General features: G+C 37.3%; 1 protein-coding gene across 4 annotated transcripts in view; it reads left to right on the forward strand.

The window, feature by feature from the left end:
- CASK (calcium/calmodulin dependent serine protein kinase) overlaps positions 1-21,749 on the forward strand; it is a 217,831-nt gene extending 196,082 nt beyond the window's left edge. For all 4 annotated transcript variants that reach the window (XM_064473093.1, XM_064473100.1, XM_064473111.1 and 1 more), the window contains 7 exons: positions 954-1,150; positions 2,421-2,536; positions 7,483-7,563; positions 7,655-7,735; positions 11,653-11,855; positions 14,095-14,178; positions 20,345-21,749. In XM_064473093.1, coding sequence (XP_064329163.1) covers positions 954-1,150; positions 2,421-2,536; positions 7,483-7,563; positions 7,655-7,735; positions 11,653-11,855; positions 14,095-14,178; positions 20,345-20,521 — 939 coding nt within the window. In that variant the 3' untranslated portion in view covers positions 20,522-21,749. The remainder of the gene's footprint in view (positions 1-953; positions 1,151-2,420; positions 2,537-7,482; positions 7,564-7,654; positions 7,736-11,652; positions 11,856-14,094; positions 14,179-20,344) is intronic.
- The last annotated feature ends 1,000 nt before the right edge of the window (positions 21,750-22,749 follow it).

Here is a 22,749-nt window from a genome sequence, read left to right on the forward strand (position 1 = left end):
TGAGTTGCTTGTCTAAACTCACACACCCAGTGCACAGCAGAACAAGGGTCAGATTTAGTGTATTAAAAGTTGAGTTCTATATTTGTATTATCATCTGATGCTCTCACTGTAAACAGATAAAAATGCATCAGGTACAAGATAGTAGTGAATAGCCATTTTAAGTTCATTTATTCATAGGTTGGGTTGCAGACTGGTTTACTAAGAAATGAACTTTTTTAAGTGCCATGAATACTGCTAACACTGAATAGTTACAGCTATTTTTGGTGCAGAATTTGAGCAAAGTTGAAAAGTGTTACAATTTAAATGAAGGGTATTACTTTCCAATGTAGTTTTTTTTTAAATCTATTTGTAAGAAAATCAGCAATAGAGTATACATGCCTGTCTGAGATGCAGAGAATTGCCAGATTCCTCCCAAGTAACTCTATGCGATAGGTGTAACACAAGACTTCCTGTTTAATCTAAAAAAAAAAAGGTACTAAATTTTCAGTCTAAATGCTAAAGATCAGTAATGTAGCCTAGAATTCCTTTACACTGTCCAATAAAATTTCCTGTCATAAAAATTTTTAAAACATATCATGGGACTTCAGTTGGGAAGCATAATACAGTTCAAATTGTAAGCTGCTGGCTTTTAGTCTGCAATGATTCATGATAGTTAATATTGATTTGAGGGACTCTATCAGTTTATTACATGTGTTCATTTTTACTGTTCGGGTTTTACAGTATATAGAAGACATGAGCTTTCAAAACAACATTATATGTCTCCATTGTTTGCTTGGAGGTTTTATTTCTGTTTCATTTTCAACTATCACTTATGCTTTTGCCATTTTGTTTCATCCTTTGCCTGTTGTAAACAGCATGTGTAGCTACATGCACAGGTCGAATTTTCACCTGTTACTCTTAATACTGTACCAGTAATAATATCGCAGTGTCTTTTATAAACTCTTTTTTTATAGATATATGTAAGAGCACAATTTGAATATGATCCAGCAAAGGATGACCTCATTCCTTGCAAAGAAGCTGGCATCAGATTCCGAGTTGGTGATATTATCCAAATCATTAGCAAAGATGATCACAACTGGTGGCAGGGTAAACTTGAGAACTCCAAAAATGGTACTGCAGGTCTTATTCCTTCTCCTGAACTTCAAGAATGGTATGACTTAAGTTTTCTACAAAAATGAATTTAGCTTTGGTTTTTTGTCTGTCTTTCATGCTTTTGCTTGTTATACAGCTAGTTTTTTGTATAGTTTTTTTCTTTTTCAACAAAAAAGTCTGTATATTGCCTCAGTTTGTGTGGCTTTGATTTTTTTCTCATATATGCGTAGCAGTAAGGGTTGTATGCAATATCGTACGTGTGGTTACATTAGAAAAATAAACTCCTGTGTTAGTAAACATTGTGCTTTCTGATATACCGTAGGAAAGTAGGATTGAGGGCTACATATAAATTGTTTGTGTAAGAGGGTCAAATTAATTTCTCATTTAGGTTCTATCATTATTACTGCTTACATGCAAGTGCTGCAGGAATAAGGTGTTAGCAAGATGTCAAGCAGAAAGGTTATTGTGGGAGTTTTGGGGGTTTGTCTCCTTTTCATTTCTCATGTGAAAGCCAAAAAATAGAAAGAAATCAAAGTGCAAAGATTCCTGAATGACAGATTCAATGAACAGCAATGGCACCAAGGACCACAAAAGCAATGCAGAGCCTTTAAACAACCTCTTGCAGAAGCTGTTTAGTAAATATTTTGAATGTATCAGCACAAACTCTGGCAAGCAAGTCCTGGGCCATGAAAGTTGTGGCCATAACTCAAGAAAGTTGATCAATATGGATAATCTAGCCCAAAATGTTTCATACGAGATTTGTTACACAAATGGATTAGAGTGCTGTAAAGGGTTAACAGCATCTGTGCCACCTGGACTGACTAAGGGACGTTTTGCTAGAAGAGAAACAGGTAGATGAGACATTTCATTCCATCTCAAGAGCTCCCTTGCAAGCCCTGATATAAGGGAGGCACGGGTATGCATTGCAACAGGAACACTTGCAGTACTTCATCCTAAAGATTGACCTCAAAACAGTGCCACAACACAGCACAACCTCCTGTGAAGTAATTTAGACCATAGGTCTTTTCAGACCTCATGCTCTTCCCAGTCTAATCTGCTGCAAAGTGGTCTACAACCATTTTAGTAGCTACGCTTCTTCCCATGCTCACTTGATCTGTGAACTTTAATGACCTACCACTGAGAAGATATTCTTTATATCAAAATGCCTCTGTATATAAGTGTTTAAGTCATCAAAAAAAAAAGGTCTTGAAAAGTTTCACTGTACTCTTACACTATTCAAATGTCGTGTTTTTTCTAATTTATTCTGTGTGGCTTTTTAGAAATACATTGATTGCAACAAAAAAAATTTTTTGTCCTCCATACGCCAGGCGAGTTGCTTGTATTGCCATGGAGAAGACCAAACAGGAGCAACAGGCCAGCTGTACTTGGTTTGGAAAGAAAAAAAAGCAGTACAAAGACAAATATTTGGCAAAGCACAATGCAGGTATGAAAAAAGAAATGCAAGTATTTTTAAGAGGTTAAATTTTTTACAGTCTAAACCTTGCCATTAATTGTTCAGCTGTCACCATTATATAAACCTGATGAGCTACTTAGGAAAATATAATTAAATTCTAATTATGCTAACATTACTCTGTGTGTTCTTTACTATTTAAACATACAGCTTAATCAGTGAGAGGCAAGCTGCAACAAAATAAATGCATCATAATATATCCTAATAGAGGCTTCTGTTGGTTTGGGTTTTATATTTAATGGAGCACTAGAAACTCAACAGGACATGAATTTCGCACTCTGTATAACTGACCGTGCTCTGCAGAAGACTTTTCAGTAGCATCCTTGTTAATATGGGTGTATAGTTATAGATTATGTATGTGAAAACATCTTGAAAGTGCATTTTTCTTGAAGCATTGCAGCTGGAAGTGGAACAAGAGCCAATGTGTAGTCAGTGTGTTATTTACAATTGCCAAATAGAACAAACTGTGGAATTTTTTTGTTTGCAGTGATTTCTGCCTGAATCCTAAGTTTTGGTTTTCTATTTAGACTGCTGAAAAATTTATTTGTTTTAGAAAATTTTGAAAATAGACGTGTAGAGTAAGAGATCCTTGCTGAGCAAAATTCATTCATTTTAATAGTAAAGAAGGAAAACCCCTTTGTTCATGAGTGGAATTTATTTCTTTTTAATATGAAATACTCAATGTGTTGAAAGTGCTTCTATTGCTTTTGCATCGATATCCCATACTGTGATGATAAATATGTTGTTGTGGTCTCTTGGGAGACTTGTGGAGATTTTTATTAGAATTAAAAGATATACCTGTACAAACAGTGTAATGAAAGTATTTTTTATATTGCATTAATTTCTGGGGTTTGTTCAGTTGCATTCTTGAATGCACCAATTAAACAATATAAACCTGTATTTTCACATTTCTCCTTACCTGTGCAATCTGTGTGCAGTATCAGAGCTAATAATTTATCAGTACTACAGAATTTATGTTTTCTTAAAAGTCACTTAAAAGTAAAATCTAAGAAAGTCAAAGAACAGTAATTGTATTTTTTTATGTTTTAACTTTTCCACTTAATTGCAGTAGCACTAAACCGTGTTTTACTAATTCTAACCTTAACAAAAACTGTTGAGAATAAACTGGATTTTTATGACCTGAAGTCTTTGACAATACTGGGTTTAAAGTATTATCATTTGCTCCCAGCATGCATTCCCACAGCGTTGCTACTTCCTTCAGTTGTGCCCTTATAACTTTGCATGGCCATGCTGTTAACTGGATTAACTGGATTACAACTCAACAAAAAACATTGATTCTTTTTCTTTAGGACAGTTACATGTCTTAATACAGTTCATAGTGCAGCTACATAGTTAGTAATGTCATTGTGACTAAGCACAGCATGCTACAAAGGAATAAGCAAAGGAAAGAGGATGGCCAGGGAAGAAGGAGCAAAACGAGCTCAAAGACTTGTATCAATTAAATCCCTGAAAGGAAGGTAATCCTGACTTTCCGATCTTTATGTAGGGTGGACATTTTGAAGAAGGTTGACAGCACTTCAAGTAGCACAATTTGCCTGCCTTGGTGCTTGTCACCGTCAGTGCTGTTAGTCAATTCACATCAGAGTACAGTGTTTGCCAAAAATTAGAAAAATGAACGTCAAAAATTATCAAAATTACCATAAAAGAAAGTGTTCTTTTCAGAGTACCGTCTGACACTTCCCCTTCCCCCTAAGAAGTCACAAAGTTAATGAAAACGCAGGTTGGAATCAAGATTTCTCTTAGAAATCTTTATTGATCTTAGTGTCCTTGAGGTATTAAAGGCGATGCCAGTAATATTCCGGGGAATGACGCCAACTGTAGGATATAGATTCACTGAAATGCTGTGGTTCTCACGTGAGTTTTTTAAGTTTAACTAAGGTGGTACTGACTTTACCTTCTCTGAACTACTCTCTCACGTCGGGTATTGTTAGTCTGAAATATGACAACACTGGCTTTTGCAAGCTTTCAGTGCAACTGAAAGTCTCAGATTAAAAACCAGATATTTTGTTGGATCCAAAATAAGTATAATTAACTTGAAACTGAGAAGTCTAATCCAGATGCCAAAATATTGCTCTTACAAGAAAGTAGAATTTATTTCTCTTATATCTTAGTACAAAATTCAATAAATCATTTAGCAGTGTGTAATCTATTTGGACTTCCCTGTTATTTTTGACGACTTAGAGATAAGACTGAACTGGCATGCTGAGAAATGACCTAGTAAAAGACTTCATAGTCAACTAAGATTTGTGTGGATAGCCAATGATTTGAGAGCTAAGATTTTGGTGTGATGTATTGGGATATTACTGGAGCTAGAAATGAAATTACTCTGCAAATCAGATATAGTTTATGAAGTAAAGAGGAGAATATTCCAGTTGCTTTTTATAATTAAAAGCAAATATATCCTCCTTTACAATAAAAATATCATCCCATTCTTTTTTCCTCCATACCTGATGTTAGAGTATTGTGTCCTTCAAAAGACTATTTCATGATCATACATCTTATCGTTGTAAAGTCAGTTTTAGACCGAAGCCCACAGAAAAAAATAAATATCCTTCATTATTAGGTTCACTGATGTTTTTATAAATACTCTAGAGATATACTGCAGTGATATCTAGATATATTTTTTATTTATTTTACTGAAACATTATTGCAGGACTTCATAAAAGAACACACTCTAGAATATACTCGAACTATGCTTCATATTATGCATAATGTAGAAAATTGCCAAGCTTTTATAAGATACGTTTATCATTTCTTAATGTTATTTATTTGCCTTGTGTTTAGACTATTGCATGGTAAAGTTTATTTTGTGCATATACTTTTTATTTTACTAATATATTACGAGCCATATCTCAATGACCCCTGTACATTTTTCATGCTGTCTTACTCCCAATGGCCTCTGTGCATGTAAGTAACCTGTCAAGTGACAATGCCTCTTTATTTGCTTCTTACTGTTTCCTTTCAAGAATTTCTTTTCTTTATTAGCTAGTAACACAGAAGCATTAAAGTTCAGTCTTTAAATGTGCCCTGTATTCCTCATATCTTGTGTATATTAAAAAATTAATCCTTTTTCTTTTGCATTTGAAAACCCTACAATCATTAGTTAACTCCATGTAGACTGAGACATATCTCCATGCTGCTAGTTTGTGATGGAGGCATTAATATGTACCATTTCTGTTGTTTGTTCCTGTTGTTTGTGTCTAACATAATGTGGGGTTTTTTCAAGAAGAAAATAAAGGATTGATTTTTTTATTATTATTTAATGGGAAAAGATACTCACAGGCCTAGACAGTTGGAATGGTAAAACTGTTTGACATGTTGTTGATCTTTAGCCCTTTCTAATATAAATTAATTACTAATTAGTTTATGTAGTGTGAAAGTGCAAAAAGGACAGTAGTAAGAATTCCATGTTTGTAGGTTCGCGGAATGAAAGAAAAATATTACTAAATTCTTGCTTGTAATATTTGGGGAAAGGTTGAAAGAGATTCTTCTTTAGGATGAAATTAAAAATGCTTCAAATGGACTAGGAAGTTTTCATATCTGTATCTTTTCAAGGTCTTAAATAGTTGAGTATGTCAATTGACTAATCTGTAGCTTGACCAAATTGAAGTAGTTGTACTTTTTCTCTGAGGTAAAAAGACTGCCATTGAATTGAAAGATCTGCCCTATAAAAAGACATCTATTAAGTTAAATCCTTTGCTGCTTTAACTGGGACTTTAGTACAAAGAGCATGTGCTTTCTGGTAGGCTCCACACTCTTAAATGCTGATGTTGGTGGGGACTTCTGGAGCAAGCAAACTAAAGCTCCCATCACTACCTACTTTCCTAAGGGCTTTTGGATAGGGGGAGGGGGGAAAGGGATAAATCCAGACTCATCCTAAAAGGTGGATGGGATATAGTTGAGGTGAATACACAAGCTTAGGTCTTGGAAACACTCAAAGAATCCCATGCCTTAGATGCAGTCTCTCCTCCCTTCTTTTCATAGCACACATAAATACAGAACTGAAAACTCTTGTTCGTTATCCTGCTCACAATTGCTGATTTGGGTTATCTTTATAAATAAAGTTAACTCCCTCCTGGCTTTGTTTTTCATTAGAATTCTGCAAGAATTACCACAGATGATGTGTTACTGGGCACAGGAGGAATAAGTTGTTTTTAATGAACAAAACTTGATTTGTCAATCATTACATACCTTGGCAATTGACAATAGATTGATAGGCATGATGGAATTAGTCCAATTTCAACTGCAATTGAAATTATTTCTGAAATCATACTTTTACAATTTTTCCCTAAATATGATAGAGGCTCTTTTATGTAATGCCATCACTTTTCGTTAGAATTCTTCATTCTGTCACAAGTTTTAAAAGCATGACAATTTAACTAGCATGTGTGTTTAAAGAGAACTCTAATTACAGATAACCTGGTGGTAGTTTTGAAGACTGAATACCACAGAGTATTAAGACTCTTCTCAATACATTTCTCATAGATCTTGTTAAAACATGATTATGAAAGTATCCCTGTTTTTAGTGTAAATAGATGTTCTCATATTGTATTCATGTTGGTCACTGTCTACAGATTTTGCTTTAGTATTGCAGTTTCTTAGGAATGCAGATGTGAATGGCATGCCATTTTAGCTAATTTTTGTGGTCGCTGAATACTGCATGAAAGGACATGCAAACTTTCCTGAGCATTTCAGTAGCTTCGTTACTGCTTTTTAACAGTTTTTTTAAATTAACACTTCTGTTAAAATTGCATAATGAAATGGTTTTCTTTTCCATAACATATTACTTTGTATTTTAAATCTAAAACTTGCTAAAATCATGATTTGTAGTACAATTAATTATCACCCTTCATATGCCTTTTTTTCTTATCCCTCTGGGGGTTTCTTTTGTGTTTTAGTGTTTGATCAATTAGATCTCGTCACATATGAAGAAGTGGTAAAACTGCCAGCATTCAAAAGGAAAACACTAGTCTTACTAGGTAATTTTGAGTTATTATTCTGGACATAACAGCATCGTTTTGAATCCTTTCTGGTGGGAAATTTATAATTCATTTTTGTGTTGCGGATTAGGTGCACATGGTGTTGGAAGAAGACACATAAAAAACACACTCATCACAAAACACCCAGACAGATTTGCTTACCCCATTCCTCGTAAGTAGCAATGTTCAATGTAGTACGAAATTGTTTGTAGCATCTTTGACAATATACCCGTTGTAGGACTACATGTGTTCAGTTCTGCTGAGGTGAATCCTATCTTAAAGGTGGGAACTGTGATAGGACTGAGTATATTTCTTCTTTTGTTTTTTTTTCAGAGGGAGGGGTAGTAAGTAACACCACTTTTACATCAAACTTTCCCTAGTATTCACAAAACTTCTTGTTAAGCACACTTCTCTAACCCAAATGTTTGTTAATTTCAAAAGAAGGCTAAAACATTTTTCATTTTTCTCTGCTAATCTTACCTTTACTGTTCAGGTAAGACTGGAACAGCCATGACATTGAAAACCCTACATAATTCCCATGAGAAGAAACATAAATGGGATTTAGAGCAAACCTTTAATGTGTACCTTATCTGACTATTTTAAATTACTTTTCACAGCCTAGCCTTGACGACTGGTATAAAATAACTTCAAGTTTCCAGAGATGGCAATAAGAAAAAGAAACCACAGTTAACTTCACTACTTAGAAGTGGGTTGTTACAAGGAGCACAGGGGTGTTTTCCCTTCATGACAATCTCTGCCAATAACAATAGCAGGAATTGCATGTCCTACTACATGATCTCCTGGAGCTATGCATTCTGAAACAAGAGCATCCAGCAGCTGAATCTGTCCACTCTATTTCAGGCTGTCTTCAGAGCCACCATACATGGCTAGGAAGCGGCATTGATGGCCGTTATGCATTAATTTCATTTTCTTTATACCTTGTTAGTGCTTTACTTTAAAATTACACTTAGGTGCTATTCTACTTGTAAGGATTTTGTTGCTAAAAAGTATTATTTTTAACAACTTATCTGTAATCCTATTTGGAAGGGGAAAGGATTACTTTGCTGCTGATTTAAGTTCCCCAGGCTTACCCGCTAAGGAGTTACACAAAGACCTGTGCCAGCAGAAGGAAAACAGGAAGACCTGGCCCTTCTGAAAGCATGAACCATTAGACCACCCCAGCAGCACGGTGAAACTGCAGTTTGTCACACCAGTGTTTGTATCTAGACAGAAAACTCCTGGATTACACACTTTAAAAGTGCAGTGCCAGGAGTATGGGATGTACATTGTAACTATGTTATTCAATACAGGCAGGACTCTATGGGGGGAAGGGAGTAGTAACCCAGCAAATATGTTCTCCATTACAAAGAACCAAACCAAAGAGTAATCAATGTTTTACAGTATGCTTTTCACCCAGTCTCTCTCAAGTACTAACTGTATTGCTGTGGGGAGGTAGAATCTGAACTAGTTATTTTATCTTCAAATACCTGTTCAAATGGACTCACCCTTACCATGACGACCGCGTTTTAGATTGCCTGCATTAGATTCCTGCTCTGTGGGAGCACTGAAATTGCTTCACTGATTATATAAGGAGACTAAAAAGACTAGACTTCAAATGAGGGTGAAATTCAGGTGCTTAAGCATCAGTATGGTGTTCCGACGCCTGTTTTAGACATCACCTGACCTCCAGCCCTGCTCCAGAAAAGCAGTGGTCTCCTTTAACTCCTCTGGTATATCTAATAGTCGTATCTGGATGTTGCAGATTTAAGGCATTTAGGGCATTTAAAATAGCACTTTATGCTGGTGTTTAGAGACCCAAATTACTTCCTTATATTAGTGATATAAATAGATCATATAAAATATATCACATACACTTCAAGTATTATGGGAACCTGATCTGTCTTTCAGCTGACTCTAGGTAACTGAATTTATTCCAGCTCTCACGGATGGATTTTACTGCATTTTCTTTATTCTTTTACAAAACTGTGGTAGGAGTAGGTAGCTTTTGAGAGAGGCCTTAAGTTGAGTATGGAGTTTTGGGGAATGCTTTATGAAGAAATTATCAACCTACTTGAAAACCTGATCATAAAGGTCATGTCACACACAATGGTAGTTAATTAAAAGAATTAGTAGACCATACATCCATTACCACATAGGTCTGCAGAAGAAATATATTCGAAAAGTACATTATTGCTAAGTAGCTTTTATCTCTGTTGATCACAAGTAATCAGGCCCTCACCTGCTTTTTAGACTTACACTTTCTCACCCAGAAGAAGAAAATCTCATGAGAATTCAAGTTAAAAAATGAAAATACAGAAATGTTTTTACAGAAGAAGAGGATTTTGGGGAATGTAAGAGCATATAAGTTCAGTAGATCTAGGGCAGCAGTGAGTAGTATAGTGATATTGTATGGTTTATATAATCTGTTGTTCTTTAATTCCTTAAAATAATGACTATGATCTATAATATTTTTATAGAACTTTTCATCTTTGAAATATGCTAATTAATCCTCAGAACATTGTTAATTAATCCTCAGAACACTAATAGGTATAACTAAAAATAGAAGTTTAGTTCAATTTTTTGATACCTTGTTTGAAATTATGATAGAGTTGCTGGAAGATACAGGGTTAGATTGCAAAGAGATGTGGTGTTTCACATATGTCACCAACATAAAAGTGACAGTGGAAAAATATGAAAGGAAATCAGTGTGTGAGGGCATATTAGAAGAAAGATAAGCAAGTGGACATCAGCATGCCTCTGGGGAAAAGAGGAGCAGATGACCTACAAAATCACAGGATGGTTGAGATCCTTACCTCTCAAAGTCATCTGGTCTGATCCCCCTGCTCAAGCAGGGCTGCCTGAAGCCAGTTGCCCAAGACCGTGTCCAGGTGGCTTTTGAATATCTCCAAGAATGAAGACTCCACCGCCTCTCTGGGCAACCTGTGCCAGTGCTCGGTCACCCTCACAGTGAAAAACTTTCTTACACTCAGACAGAAGCTTCTGAGTTTCAGTGTGTGCCGGTTACCTCTTGTCCTGTCATTGAGCACCACAGAAAAGAGCCTGGCTCTATCTTCTTTACACCTTCACTTTAGATATTTGTACTCATTGATGAGTTCCCCCCTGAGCCTTCTCTTCCCCATGCTGAACAGTCCCAGCTGCCTCAGTCTTTTCTCATTAGAGAGATGCACCAGTCCCTTACTGGACTTTCTCCAGTATGTCCATGTCTCTCTTGTACTGGGGATCCCAGAACTTGACCCAGCACTCCAGGTGTGACCTCACCAGTACTGAGCAGAGGGGAACAATTACCTTCCTCTACCTGCTGCCACTACTTTGTCTAATGGAGCCCAGGGTACCTTTAGCCCTTCTCTGCCATAGGGGCACACTGCTGGCTCATGTTCAACTGTCTACCAGGATCCCCCACAGGGCCTTTTCTGCAGAAGTGCTTTCCAACTGGTCAAATCCCAGTATGTACTGATGCCTGGGGTTGTTCCTCCCCAGGTGCAGGACTTGGCACTTCCCCTTGTAGAACTTCACAAGGTACCTGTTATCCTGTTTCTCCAGCTTGTCGGGATCCCTCTGGATGGCAGCACGTCCCTGTGGTGCACTCCTCCCCACTTTGTATCAATGGCATCCTTGCTGAGGGTACACTCTGCCCCATCATCCAGATCATTAATGAAAATATTGAACTGGATTCGGCATAGTACTGGCCCCTGGGGTAAAATGGAGATGTTAACTGAATTGTTTAGAAACTATAAAAACTGAGATCTGGCCTTTGTTTGCTGTTGAAAGCAGCTGATAGGGTCTTAAGTCTTGACCAGGTAAAGGTTATTTATGACCTTCTGTTCTTCCTTGTTACCTTTTGATTTTTACCTTTTCCACATCCCTTCATGTCCTGTTTTTCCCAACCCACATCCCCCAGACTCCTGCTTGTCCCAGCCCCTGTCATTCTGCCTACCCCAAGCTCATGCTTGATTGTTCTACATGTGATTTGACAGGTCATCATTTAATGAATAAGTATTGGCAAACCAAACAAAAAACCATATGTAAGCTTAATATTGCTTTTGTACTAAAAATATTTTTTATTTTCAGACACAACCCGACCTCCAAAGAAAGATGAAGAAAACGGGAAAAATTACTACTTTGTATCGCATGACCAAATGATGCAGGATATATCAAACAATGAATATTTGGAATATGGCAGCCATGAGGATGCAATGTATGGGACAAAACTGGAAACAATACGAAAGATCCACGAGCAGGGACTAATTGCAATACTTGATGTAGAACCTCAGGTAACTAATTCAATATGTATGAAAACGGGACTCACCACAATCCTTCAACCTTATTTTATTAAGATATAGTTATTTTTAGTGATTGCACACTAGATAAGTAATGCGTACAGTAATGTGGAACAAAAGTCCCTGGAACACCACAGTATCAATCTGTGAAATAGAATTCTGGTAATCATCTGGTTAGAAGAACTGCAGAAACAAATTCATAGTTTAGCTTGGTATGCAAACACTATAGCTTGAAAATCTTACCATGTAACTTTTTAATGTATTAGTCTCATGTCCAGTGAAATGTATCAAAACAAGTGATTGTCATTGCCTGCCAGGAAAAATGTTTCTGTATTTTCAAAAATTTCTCTTTAATGCTGTATTAGAGGGTAATCTTGTTCCTGGCTGACTCTTGGCTCCATATCACTATTAAGCATGGTCAGAAACATTTGTGGTCAGTCGCCAATACTGATCCTGTTTGCAAAATGACCAGATCACTTTTGTTACTTTATAAACTCTTTTATGTGTTGCGATATCATACTTTCTGGAAGAAGGTAGGAAGGAAAAACAGGCTCTCAAGAAACACTAATAGTTTGTTCATTCATATGTAAAATCTTCAGTGGAAAATTCTGATACGTTTCCTTTGAAACATCCATGTAGTCATGACTTCAAATTCACAGGGATGTTTATATGTTTTGTTATGTGGAACAACATGAACGTGGACAAGCATGATGTTTATATTATTCTAGCAGATTGAAGGAAATGGGAAGAAAGACAAATTAAAATAGTGGCCATTATTATCTATTTAAAATGCTGCCTTCCTTCTTCGTGAACTGATTCAAGAAGTTAAAATTTTTAAAGAATTTCATAAAAGAAATAAGAAACCTGACTAAATTATTTAGGACAGTTCAGGTAGTATGTTGGTGTGGGGTGTGGTGCTATTCTGAAAAATAAAACACCACATTTAACAATGTCCAAGGAGAGCAGCATTTACAGTTAGTTCAAATGGAGCAGCTGTTACAGCAACTTTCGTGATAAACCTTTCAACTTGCATTATTCAGAAGCGTTACAATTCTCAGAAGCCATTTTAATCTTTGCAAGAATACACTTACATTTGATAACAGTTGCTTTCGCTACACTTCTTCCAGCACGTGTCTAGCAAGCTTCTTTCTTAGCCAGCCTTCTCATGCAACCACCTCAGCTCATTAAGCCAGCCTGGCTGTGGAATTATTCCTTACACCGCTTGCCTGTTTTCCTTTGGGTACTCTTTAATCTTTTAACTCTTAGTTGTATGAGTTTTCTTGACTTTCACATATGGGGTTTATCTCTTGTTTAGAGATAAACCTCCAGCATAGATGATATAGGTGGGTTTCAAGCAGCAGGGATCAAAACCTTTTAGCTTGGGAAAAGGATGGATTGGGGGTTTTTGTTTGGTTGTTGTTTTGTTTTGTTTTTTTAAACTGGAGAAGACAGGAAGTGGAAGGAGAAAAAAAATACTGACCTTTAGTAGTCTTACTTCATCTTGTCCATCCATTTGAGTTCAGCTGAGGTACGTTTACTTGTTCTCCTGCACTGAAGCCTAGCTTGGATCTGTACCAAAGTTTCACTTCTGGCAGCTCTTTGTGTCACTCAGTAAATTATGACTAAGTCAACTTTTTAATGAGAACTCTTTTCTTTTGCATAGATTTGTTTCAGGGGATTGGTGCTGCATTTACTGCATTAGTGCTTACCTCACTTTTTAAAAACTTCACTATGCTTACTTTTTTAAAACTTTGAACCTCACATCAGATTTTCGTTTGTTTCAGAAAATAATAATAAAAAGTCCTGATAGATGGAAAAAGTCAGACAAAAAAATTATATTCTAATCAGTATTTATTCTAAAATACAGTTGGCTTTTTTCCTTTCTTATGGCATGACTGAATTTTTTTACCTGGTGTTAATCATTCAGCTTAAATGCAAACAGAATTCTGCATTCTCTGAGACTGTATGGAAAGAGCCTCTCTGAAAATGATAAAGCTTTCATTGTCTTGAAAACTCATTTTAATTAAGGATAAATATCCAGTTTGACTACGAAAAAAATGTAAAATCATGCAAAAAGTTAAGTGTCTCTATTACTAAGGTCTTGACTGCAGATCAGTTAAAAACAAATGACAGCAGAGTAAATCACGATTTTGTATCTTGCCATTGTGAATAAACTTATTTCACATTGATTGTTGGGGGATTCTTCTAAAGTATCTAATTTTTTTTCACCTAGGCATTGAAGGTCCTGAGAACTGCAGAGTTTGCTCCTTTTGTTGTTTTTATTGCTGCACCTACGATTACCCCAGGCATTAATGAGGTATGGCATGTTGTAGTCTAATGTCCTATCAGAGACAGAATTAAGGATGAGATTCAAATATGCAGATAAGACTCTCTAATTGTTTCGGTGTCTGTAAATGGAGAGGCAGAAAGACAGTTGAATGGCAGCGTTATTAGTTGATTGAGATGTATTGTTTATAATCTGATTTTTCTAATCTAAAATATGAACTTCAAGCTGAAGGATCCACATGGCGTATTCTAAAAATACATATTCTTCTATTTCATTCCGTGCCCTAGCTCAAAGACCTATTTCCAAATCCTTGACAAATCATTAGCACAAATTACTCAATTCTGAGTTGCAGTGCTAGCACTAGATTACAGCTGGCCTGAGCTGAAGAAATGGGTGCGTGTGACTGTGCTGTCATCCCACCTTTATCTTTTAGTATTTTTTCAATATAGCAAATATATGTCAGAAATAAGCTTATTAATTTTGAAGACTGTTCTCTAAGAATTGGAAGCTTTGACCAAAGGGGTAATGGCTTGTGGAATAATGTTAAGTATTTATGGAGGCCCACATGCTGAATTTCCTACTTAGTTTTTATAGAGTATCTGCTCTGCAGATTGCTACTGATTACAAAGGTGATATCAAGCAATTCTGGATTTGGCTTACAACAGGGGAAATGGTATTTATACAAACACTTTATCTGCTCAGCCTTTTTTAAACCATGATATTAAGGTATTTCATCAATTGGATTTGACCACGTATCTGTTCCAAATCTCCTAGATGTCTCCTTCATCATGCAAAAAATAAAGTCAGAAGCCATGTCTCTACAGCCTGTTTCTGTAGAAATGTAATTACAGTATCATAAGTATGAAACTATGACATCACTGCAGAGGCTTGCAGGAAAATAAGGAGCAAGACAATCATATTTAAATGCAAATACCCCGAATGACAGTTAAAATAACAAGTGGAGAGTGAAAAATATTGGCCTTGAGCAGCAATTTTGCTGTCAACTGAGACATTCTACTAGTTCGCTGTTGCTGAAGGGACTGATTCACTCTAACTTGCTCTGGGACATATACTGCCAGTCTGTGCTGGCCATGGCACTTACCAGATCCTTTAGTGAGCTACTTTAGCTCTAAATTGGATTTTTCTGAGTTTTCAAGCAGCTCACAAAGGCTCTGACAAACACCAGAGCCAGAACAAGCAGTGAAAGCACATAACCAGGAAGAGAGATGGGAGGGGGAAGAAGGATCTTTTAACTTTCACAGCAGTAAGTTATGTCATTTCACTGTGTCTTACGGATCCATACCCTGACTAGAAAATGTCACGAGCGTACAGATGAAGATCTCTCAGAACATCAGAATTTGCAGTGTTAGTGAAGTGACAGTTTTGTCTAAGTGCTGGTGTTGGCATGTGCTGTAAATCAGTACATTGCATTTTGTGCAAGCAAATGGCATGGCATCTCTTAAAAAATAGCTAGAATCTTTCTTAGGATGTGTCAGGCAAGCATTGTGCTTACAGCCACACTCAGGCAACCAGGTACCCTCTGGAATTACGTAATTGCCTGGTTTGTTGCCTCCATACCTGTGTCTCAGCTCCCAGATAGTCTTCCTTGGCCTCACTCATCTGCCGGTGGTACTTAACTTCTAGTCGCAGCTGTAGGATATAATACCGAGGCATTTGGGACAGTTCATACAGGGTAAAAAATGTTTTCCATGGTACACTGGTAAAAGGACAGAAATGTACCTTTTATAGTAGTGGTGGGAAAATATTTGTTCATGCCAAAGAAATATTAGTAGAAGTATTATGTTCTAAACGTTTGCATCCATGCTGTAAGACTGTGTCTTTATTTTAAGCTCTTGTGACTAAAGTCTGTGTGCATGCAGGGTTTCACTCAGGCACATGAATTGCTGAACTGAGGCCACACTTAAAAAGCATGCTAATTTATGGATCAATTAAACTTAAGGAAAGGGAGGGGCAGGGTATGGTAATAGCAACAGACCTTACCCAAATACAGGATCCTATTTTCCAGGGTTTACTGGGCTGCATGAAGGGAGGTATGCAAATTGTGTCTGTGTGTTAGCAGCCTGCAAGGCAGCGAACAAGGGTGGAGAGTGTGTGCTTCATATTTCCCATTCATGCTTCCTTTTTGAAAGATTCATTTGCATAATGAGTATCCTTTCTGTTTATCCTCTTATCCTGCTTTGTTTATTTTACTTATGCTTTTTGAGAACACTTCTGTAAATGACTGTCCTTTTTTCCCCCCTTATGTTTTCTTAAATTTCATCTTTGCTTTTCTTTTCATTTTCCTGCACTCGTCCTAATTGTACATAGCTGCCAAAATGGTGCAGAAAATTGCCTGTAAGTACCAGCTAGGGGCTAACAAGGTTGTCCTGGTTATTTCAGTAGTTTTAGAATGTAGATATGCTCGTTCCCATTCAACATTGCTTTCACCACTGGAGTAAAAATTTAATGTAGTAATGACTTCAGATATCTGCGCTAAAATTATCTGCTAGTAAAAAGAAACTAGAGAATAAACTTTCTACTCTTACAGCTGTACATCTGAACTTTGCTGTAAAATCAGTGCAGAGGCCTGATCTTAAAAATATCCCTCTTGAGACACTTAGCCTATTTTGTGGGATCACACAAAATATCTCAATAATCAAGGACCACACAGCAAGAGTTAGGAGACAAAATATTATGTTTTCCAACTGAATATGGCTGTGCACTATGAGCAATTCTGCAAAGCGCAAAACCAATTTAAATCATATGCGAAATCTCCCAGAGTGTACCCATCTGTCTAATCACAAAGAAGAATTAAATCAGATTATTGCTGTGCCAAAACAGAGAGAGGAGAGAGCATATTAGGGACCATTGGAGTAGTTCCTCTTTCCTCCAGCTATTTTCTACCTCCCACTTCCCGGACAGCAGCAAAAAGGAGTTGACAGGCTCCACTTTTGTGATCTAAATCTTTACTGAGCCATCTGTAAATCTTCACTGAGCCAAATTCTTCTGAACTTTAGCTATGCTTCCTCCCTTCCTACAGCCAAAGTATAAAAGGAATTTTTCTTAATAAGTTTGCAGTCCACCAGCTGTTTAAATTGAGGAGCATTTCTTTCTGTTGGAGCAAAATTGTTGGAACGAAGGCCTGATGGTGTGTTTATACATTGTTCACAGCCTTAGAAGGGGATATTAGGAATTTATTAGGCTGTGCTTTGACTGTCACAAGCAGCAGCTATTGTCCTATGTACTTTAAGGCCATAAAAACCCAGCCTTCAGAGACTGACGATATTGCTGGTGGCCATTATGCATGTGGAAGAGATTTCTTTGATAAAAGCCATGTTTCACTCCTTTCTGTCCCAGCTATGGTGGAGAAGGTGGAGAAGTTTAGGAAAGTGAACTGAATTCTAGTGATAGGAAAGAAAAGCCTGTTCCAATAATGGACACACTGCAACTAGACCCACATAAAATGCCTATTGCATGAGAGCTGAGAAAAGACAGATGTTCTGCTCCCAAATGTGAAATTATGGAAGTTGTGGCCGTCCATTTGTCTGTCTGCAGCTAGTTGAACATTTTGATAAGTAGCTTCTTTCTTGACGCTATTGAGAGCACAACTGCTGGAGAATATTCTTGGAGGATAGCCCAGGATGTCCACTATTCAAAATTTAATTAAGAAATTTTAGAGAAATTGAGAGGAACTTACTACAGCAAAAATTTTGAGGAAGTGTTGGCTTTGAAGATGAATTTTTGCATTTAAGACTTACAGGCACAGAAGAAACACTTGGCCAAGCCTGACATGGTTTTGAATGTACATACAGATACTCAATCACAAACACAGGTGAAATTTGGTTCTGGAATAAAATAAAAATAAGAACTGTAATGTCTTTTCTTTTTGCAGACCTTGAAAAAGTTTGAACTTATTTGAAAACTGCTGCAATGGCCTATCCCAAACTTATTACTGCCCCTAAAAGTATATGAAGAAAGTAATGTTTCACATTTCCAACAGGATAGGAAATTTAGATATTCCAAACTACAACCCACTTTGATCCCAGTAAAGTTGGATCTAGGAGAAGCTAAGTCAGAAAAATATTAAAATGTAATGAATTTTTGAAACTCTTAGTTTTGTGACATCTATGTGTGCAAGGTAAATATTAGTATTCATTCTTGTCTACTTACCAGTTGTTTTTTTTTAAGATGAGATAGCCATAAGTTTTTCAGATTTTTATTGTCGATCACAGTAAGATAGATACTTTAGTGAGAGAAGTTCATTCTCATACTTGTAGGTAAAGATGACACCGATGGGAAATCTGAACAGCAATTAAAAAGCTACATATGACTTAACAGTTCTAAGGCTTCATGGGGTTTTTCAGGTACTGTTAGCCTTGTGCCATGAGGTTAAAACTCTTAAAGGTGCAATATGATTTTGCTAAGACTGGCTTTAAATATAAAATTAATCTTAGCTAGTTATGTTTAAAGCACTGAAAATATTCTGCTTGACAAGTATGATTTTTTTTTCCTTTGTAGGTTAATTTAAGCAGAAAAGTTTAGATCCTTTGCCGATATAAATTGATGTCTCTTTTGGAATCTGTAAGAAGCTGGCAGTTTACCTAACTAGGTTTTTGGCTTAAAGACGCTGGGCCATATGAAATGTTCCACACAAATATTTAATATTCATAATGATCCATATTGCCCAATTTGTTAATAGCATAAATTAAATTTGCATGCACTGCTATGGAAGTTCCAGGCATCAGTGATGATGCATAATGGTCTGTACAAAGAGCATCCCTTGTACAGAAGCACATGTGAGGAGTATCTGTCTGACTTTGAATGAAATTTGTAGTGATTATCAAGTGAAGGTGACATCCCTCATTTGAGGCTGCAGCTTCAGGAAAGAAGCAGAACTGTAACTTTGGTACAGAACTTCTCCTCCAGAAGTGGCTGGTTTCATAGCTACAGGGAAGGAGAACTGTCTTAGAGCAGGTTATTCCCTTCGGAGGACCTGAAAGCTGCTGTTCCACAACTACTTGTCACTGTAATTACAAATACTTGGGAAGTTTAAACAGAAAAAAAAGGGAGGCAGGGGGAGTCTCTTATTAGCTGGATAAAATTCTGTTCCCAGAGTAATTTCTTGTGAAAACAGCTATAGGCACTGTGTACTTCCTGCAGCCTAACACTCTAATAACACGTATCCCAGTTGATTGATCGAGTAGGGTGACCCTGTAGATACTACAGAGCAGCAGGAGTCTATACTGTTCATATGTAATTTTGCCCCATATTCACCCAAACCTGTGGGGCGGGAAGGACTTGATTAGTTTTCTGTGGCTATTTCAAGGTTCCTGAAAGCAGCAAATAATTTTTTTAAAATTTCTAATGGAATTTGCAGGAAGAGAATTCAAACATATAATTGCTGCAGACCCCTAGAAAGAAGCCTTTTGCAGTCCTGCTCCCTCAGAAAGGCAGGCCTCACTAACAAAGCCCATCGCTGTAGCGTTGCTGGCTGCAGAGTCCAGCAGCACATCCGCAACGTAGGATGCACTTGTTTCTGTAAGGACATTGACACAAAGCCCTGGAGAGCACCAGTCTGCTGTCGCTGGCCCTTCCTGAGCGCAGGCTGCATGGTTCATCTTCAGGATCTCACAGTCAGAGATGCTGGAAATGGCATCCTCTGAAACAGGAACCGCAGAGTAATGCGGAGTGAGAACTTCCTTATCAGTAAATGATTATTAAAGGAAGTAGACCCAGAAGACTAATGTTGAACAGAAAACATGACCAAAACCGGGAACAGCTGATACCTGACAATATACCCTCTCCTGTTTCTCATGTTCTTACCTGGACATAGGCCCAATAGCTCGTATTTGTGCGCTTTGTATGTTTTATTCATACATGGTCTCCGTTGCTTGTGTCTGTGCTGCTTTTCTAAGCTTCCATCCTCTGCCTTGCTTTTTTAATGCTAGACTTGTGTTTTGTCTCAAGTAATGACAGTAACCGAGTGCTGTTTGAATGTCAGCTTCAAGAGAGAAATTGTGCCATTTCTCCTGTGTGATTTCCATAGATTTAGGTGGGGGATCTAAACCACCTAGGCCTCCCTAAGGCTTTTTTGCCCGTTTCCTTCTGTGTAAGCAACAGTCGGAGTGCTGTTGTAGGAGAGTATGAAAGGATCCAACTTTTCTCTCTCCCATTTTCTTTTCTGACCGCCGAACAGGATGAATCTCTTCAGCGCCTGCAGAAGGAATCTGAAATCTTACAGAGAACATATGCACACTACTTTGACCTAACAATTATCAACAATGAAATTGATGAAACTATCAGGCACCTGGAGGAAGCCATCGAGCTTGTGTGTACAGCCTCACAGTGGGTCCCAGTCTCCTGGGTCTACTAGACCAGTCACGAGAATTGAAAAAAAAAATAATCTGTCATTACTGGGAACCACCTCATACATGGAAAACCTCTTCGTTATTGACCTTGTGTCAACAGGTCTTGGCCCCTAGAGACTACCTAGATGTAGTGTGACCTAAAATATAATTATTGTCATGTCCGAATAGATAGGAGGAGGGGGAAAAAAAATTAAACACTAATTTAAAGAGACAGTATCTTTTTTTTAATCATTTCTCCTAAACTTTAATAAAATGTATCTTTAAATATATGTATTATTCAGTCCTTTGGAATGTTATATTTTTGGAAATCATAGCTTTTTATTTCAAGGGCCCCTAAAAACTGCACAAAATAGATGCTGCTTTCTATAATCTATTTTAATAGTAATAATAATATGATTCTGTTACCTTAACTTGGGGGTGGAACACTACATTCTTTTTAGAGTCTGATTTTATGGATTGGAATACTTTGCTTTCCTTTATTTATTTGAAGTAATTAGTCTAGTGGTTACGAAACAAATTCATAAATTTTAAAGGCCTTTTTTCGCGCTTTTTTTTTCCTAGGATAGTATTTTTAAGTACTTTTGTGTAACATCCAGATAATGTGATACTGTCTCTTTGAAGAACTCTGTAAAACTTTTAGAAATTTGAAATTGGGTCTTGACTCTTAATGCATGTGGACAGTCGCAAGCGTTCATGCCGTTGGTGTATCTGTGTTGATAAAACCTGTAATCTACAGCAAAGTACATTCCGTTCATGGGAACACGTACCCAAGGGAATAAAGTAAAATATTATTCTGACTAAGTTGTAAACCTATGCACATCCCTTGCATTTTGGGCAACTTTATAAAAAAAAAACCTGATTTTTATTAATAATAATCATGTAGTGAAATGTGTTTGTAATTTTGTCTCAATTTAATTTGTTGTAAGGTGGGAGGGGGCAATTACTGGTTTCACCATTTCAGATCTGTGTTGTCTGAGAGTATTAACGTTTTAATTAAGTTTAAGCAAAGAAATGCTGATTTTTAATATGTATGTAATTGTTTAAAAATGCACACATTTTAAAAGAAAATACTGTGCAATGAAGAAACCAGTTTAGGCATTGCGATAAACTGACTATTCCAAAAGACTCATCTACAACAGCCCTGTAAATTCCTTTAAAATGGTAATTGACTCTACAGTCTGACCAATTTTTTTTATTTTAAATATACTTCCTTTTATGTGTTCAACAATTAAATGCTTTTGGGTCCTTCATTTCTTCACAGGGAATTTCATGAACAAATCAGTGACTCGTGCAGTCCAAAAAGGTTTCTTAAAGTCTGTTAAGGGAAGGCCCTTGGAGGGGCACGGCCTGTAGTCTCTTCCAGGGCCTCTGCTCCGCCTGTACGAGCACAAGTTCAACTAATCTAGAATTAGAGCAGAACCAAGTAAGAAAATGTAACCATGTGCTGACCTGGTGTTTTGCTTCCCTTCTTCACGCTCTCACTGGCCCGGATGGTTTGCATTTTTTTCTGAAAATGGTTAACAGAAGGAAGCGTTGACACCTCTTTTTAGGTGTCAGAAATACGGCGTTCCTTAAAACGATTTATCTTCAAAGCTTGGTTGGCTGTGCTGTTTTATAGCATGAAGTTTAGTGTTTATATTAAAATGATACAGCGTTCTCAAAGGATTTATCCTCAAAGTTGAACTATCAGCTGTAATTGATCTGTGGGCTCTTCCAGTTGTTGGGACCACCGCACCATCAGAAAAGGTTCTCACCTTTAGCATAGGGGTAATTATCATAAAGCGCACAGGTTGCTAATTTTCTCCTGCACACTCCTGCTGCTGGCCGGGTGGTCAAATCTCTATTCTTGTAAAATCCTTAGGCGAAATCTAGGTTCAGCTAGGCATCCCATCCAGCCAGGTCAGGCAAGGCGTTTATTTTGTGCAGCATTCACAGCACAGCTTGCAGCCTGCAGTGCGGGAGGGAACTTGATCCGTCTCTTTACCTCACCTGCTGAACCCACTTATGCTAGAGCTGGAATCATAGTTCTGTGACTGCGTCCCAAAACAAGTACTGTAACCGAGTCCCTTGAGTTTGGGGTTTGTGGAGTACTGGAAACTAACTGATGAGAAACTCTCTGTGTGGGCCTCGCAGGAGCAAGCCAGCGAGTAAGAGGGAACCTATCAGAGTGATAGTAGCTGCTCATCTATTCTGAATTTAGCCCTGTAAAAGGGGATAGGTGCAAACCGTGAAT

This window comes from Phalacrocorax carbo, chromosome 1, assembly GCF_963921805.1.
Source record: "Phalacrocorax carbo chromosome 1, bPhaCar2.1, whole genome shotgun sequence".
Taxonomy (NCBI): Eukaryota; Metazoa; Chordata; class Aves; order Suliformes; family Phalacrocoracidae; genus Phalacrocorax; species Phalacrocorax carbo.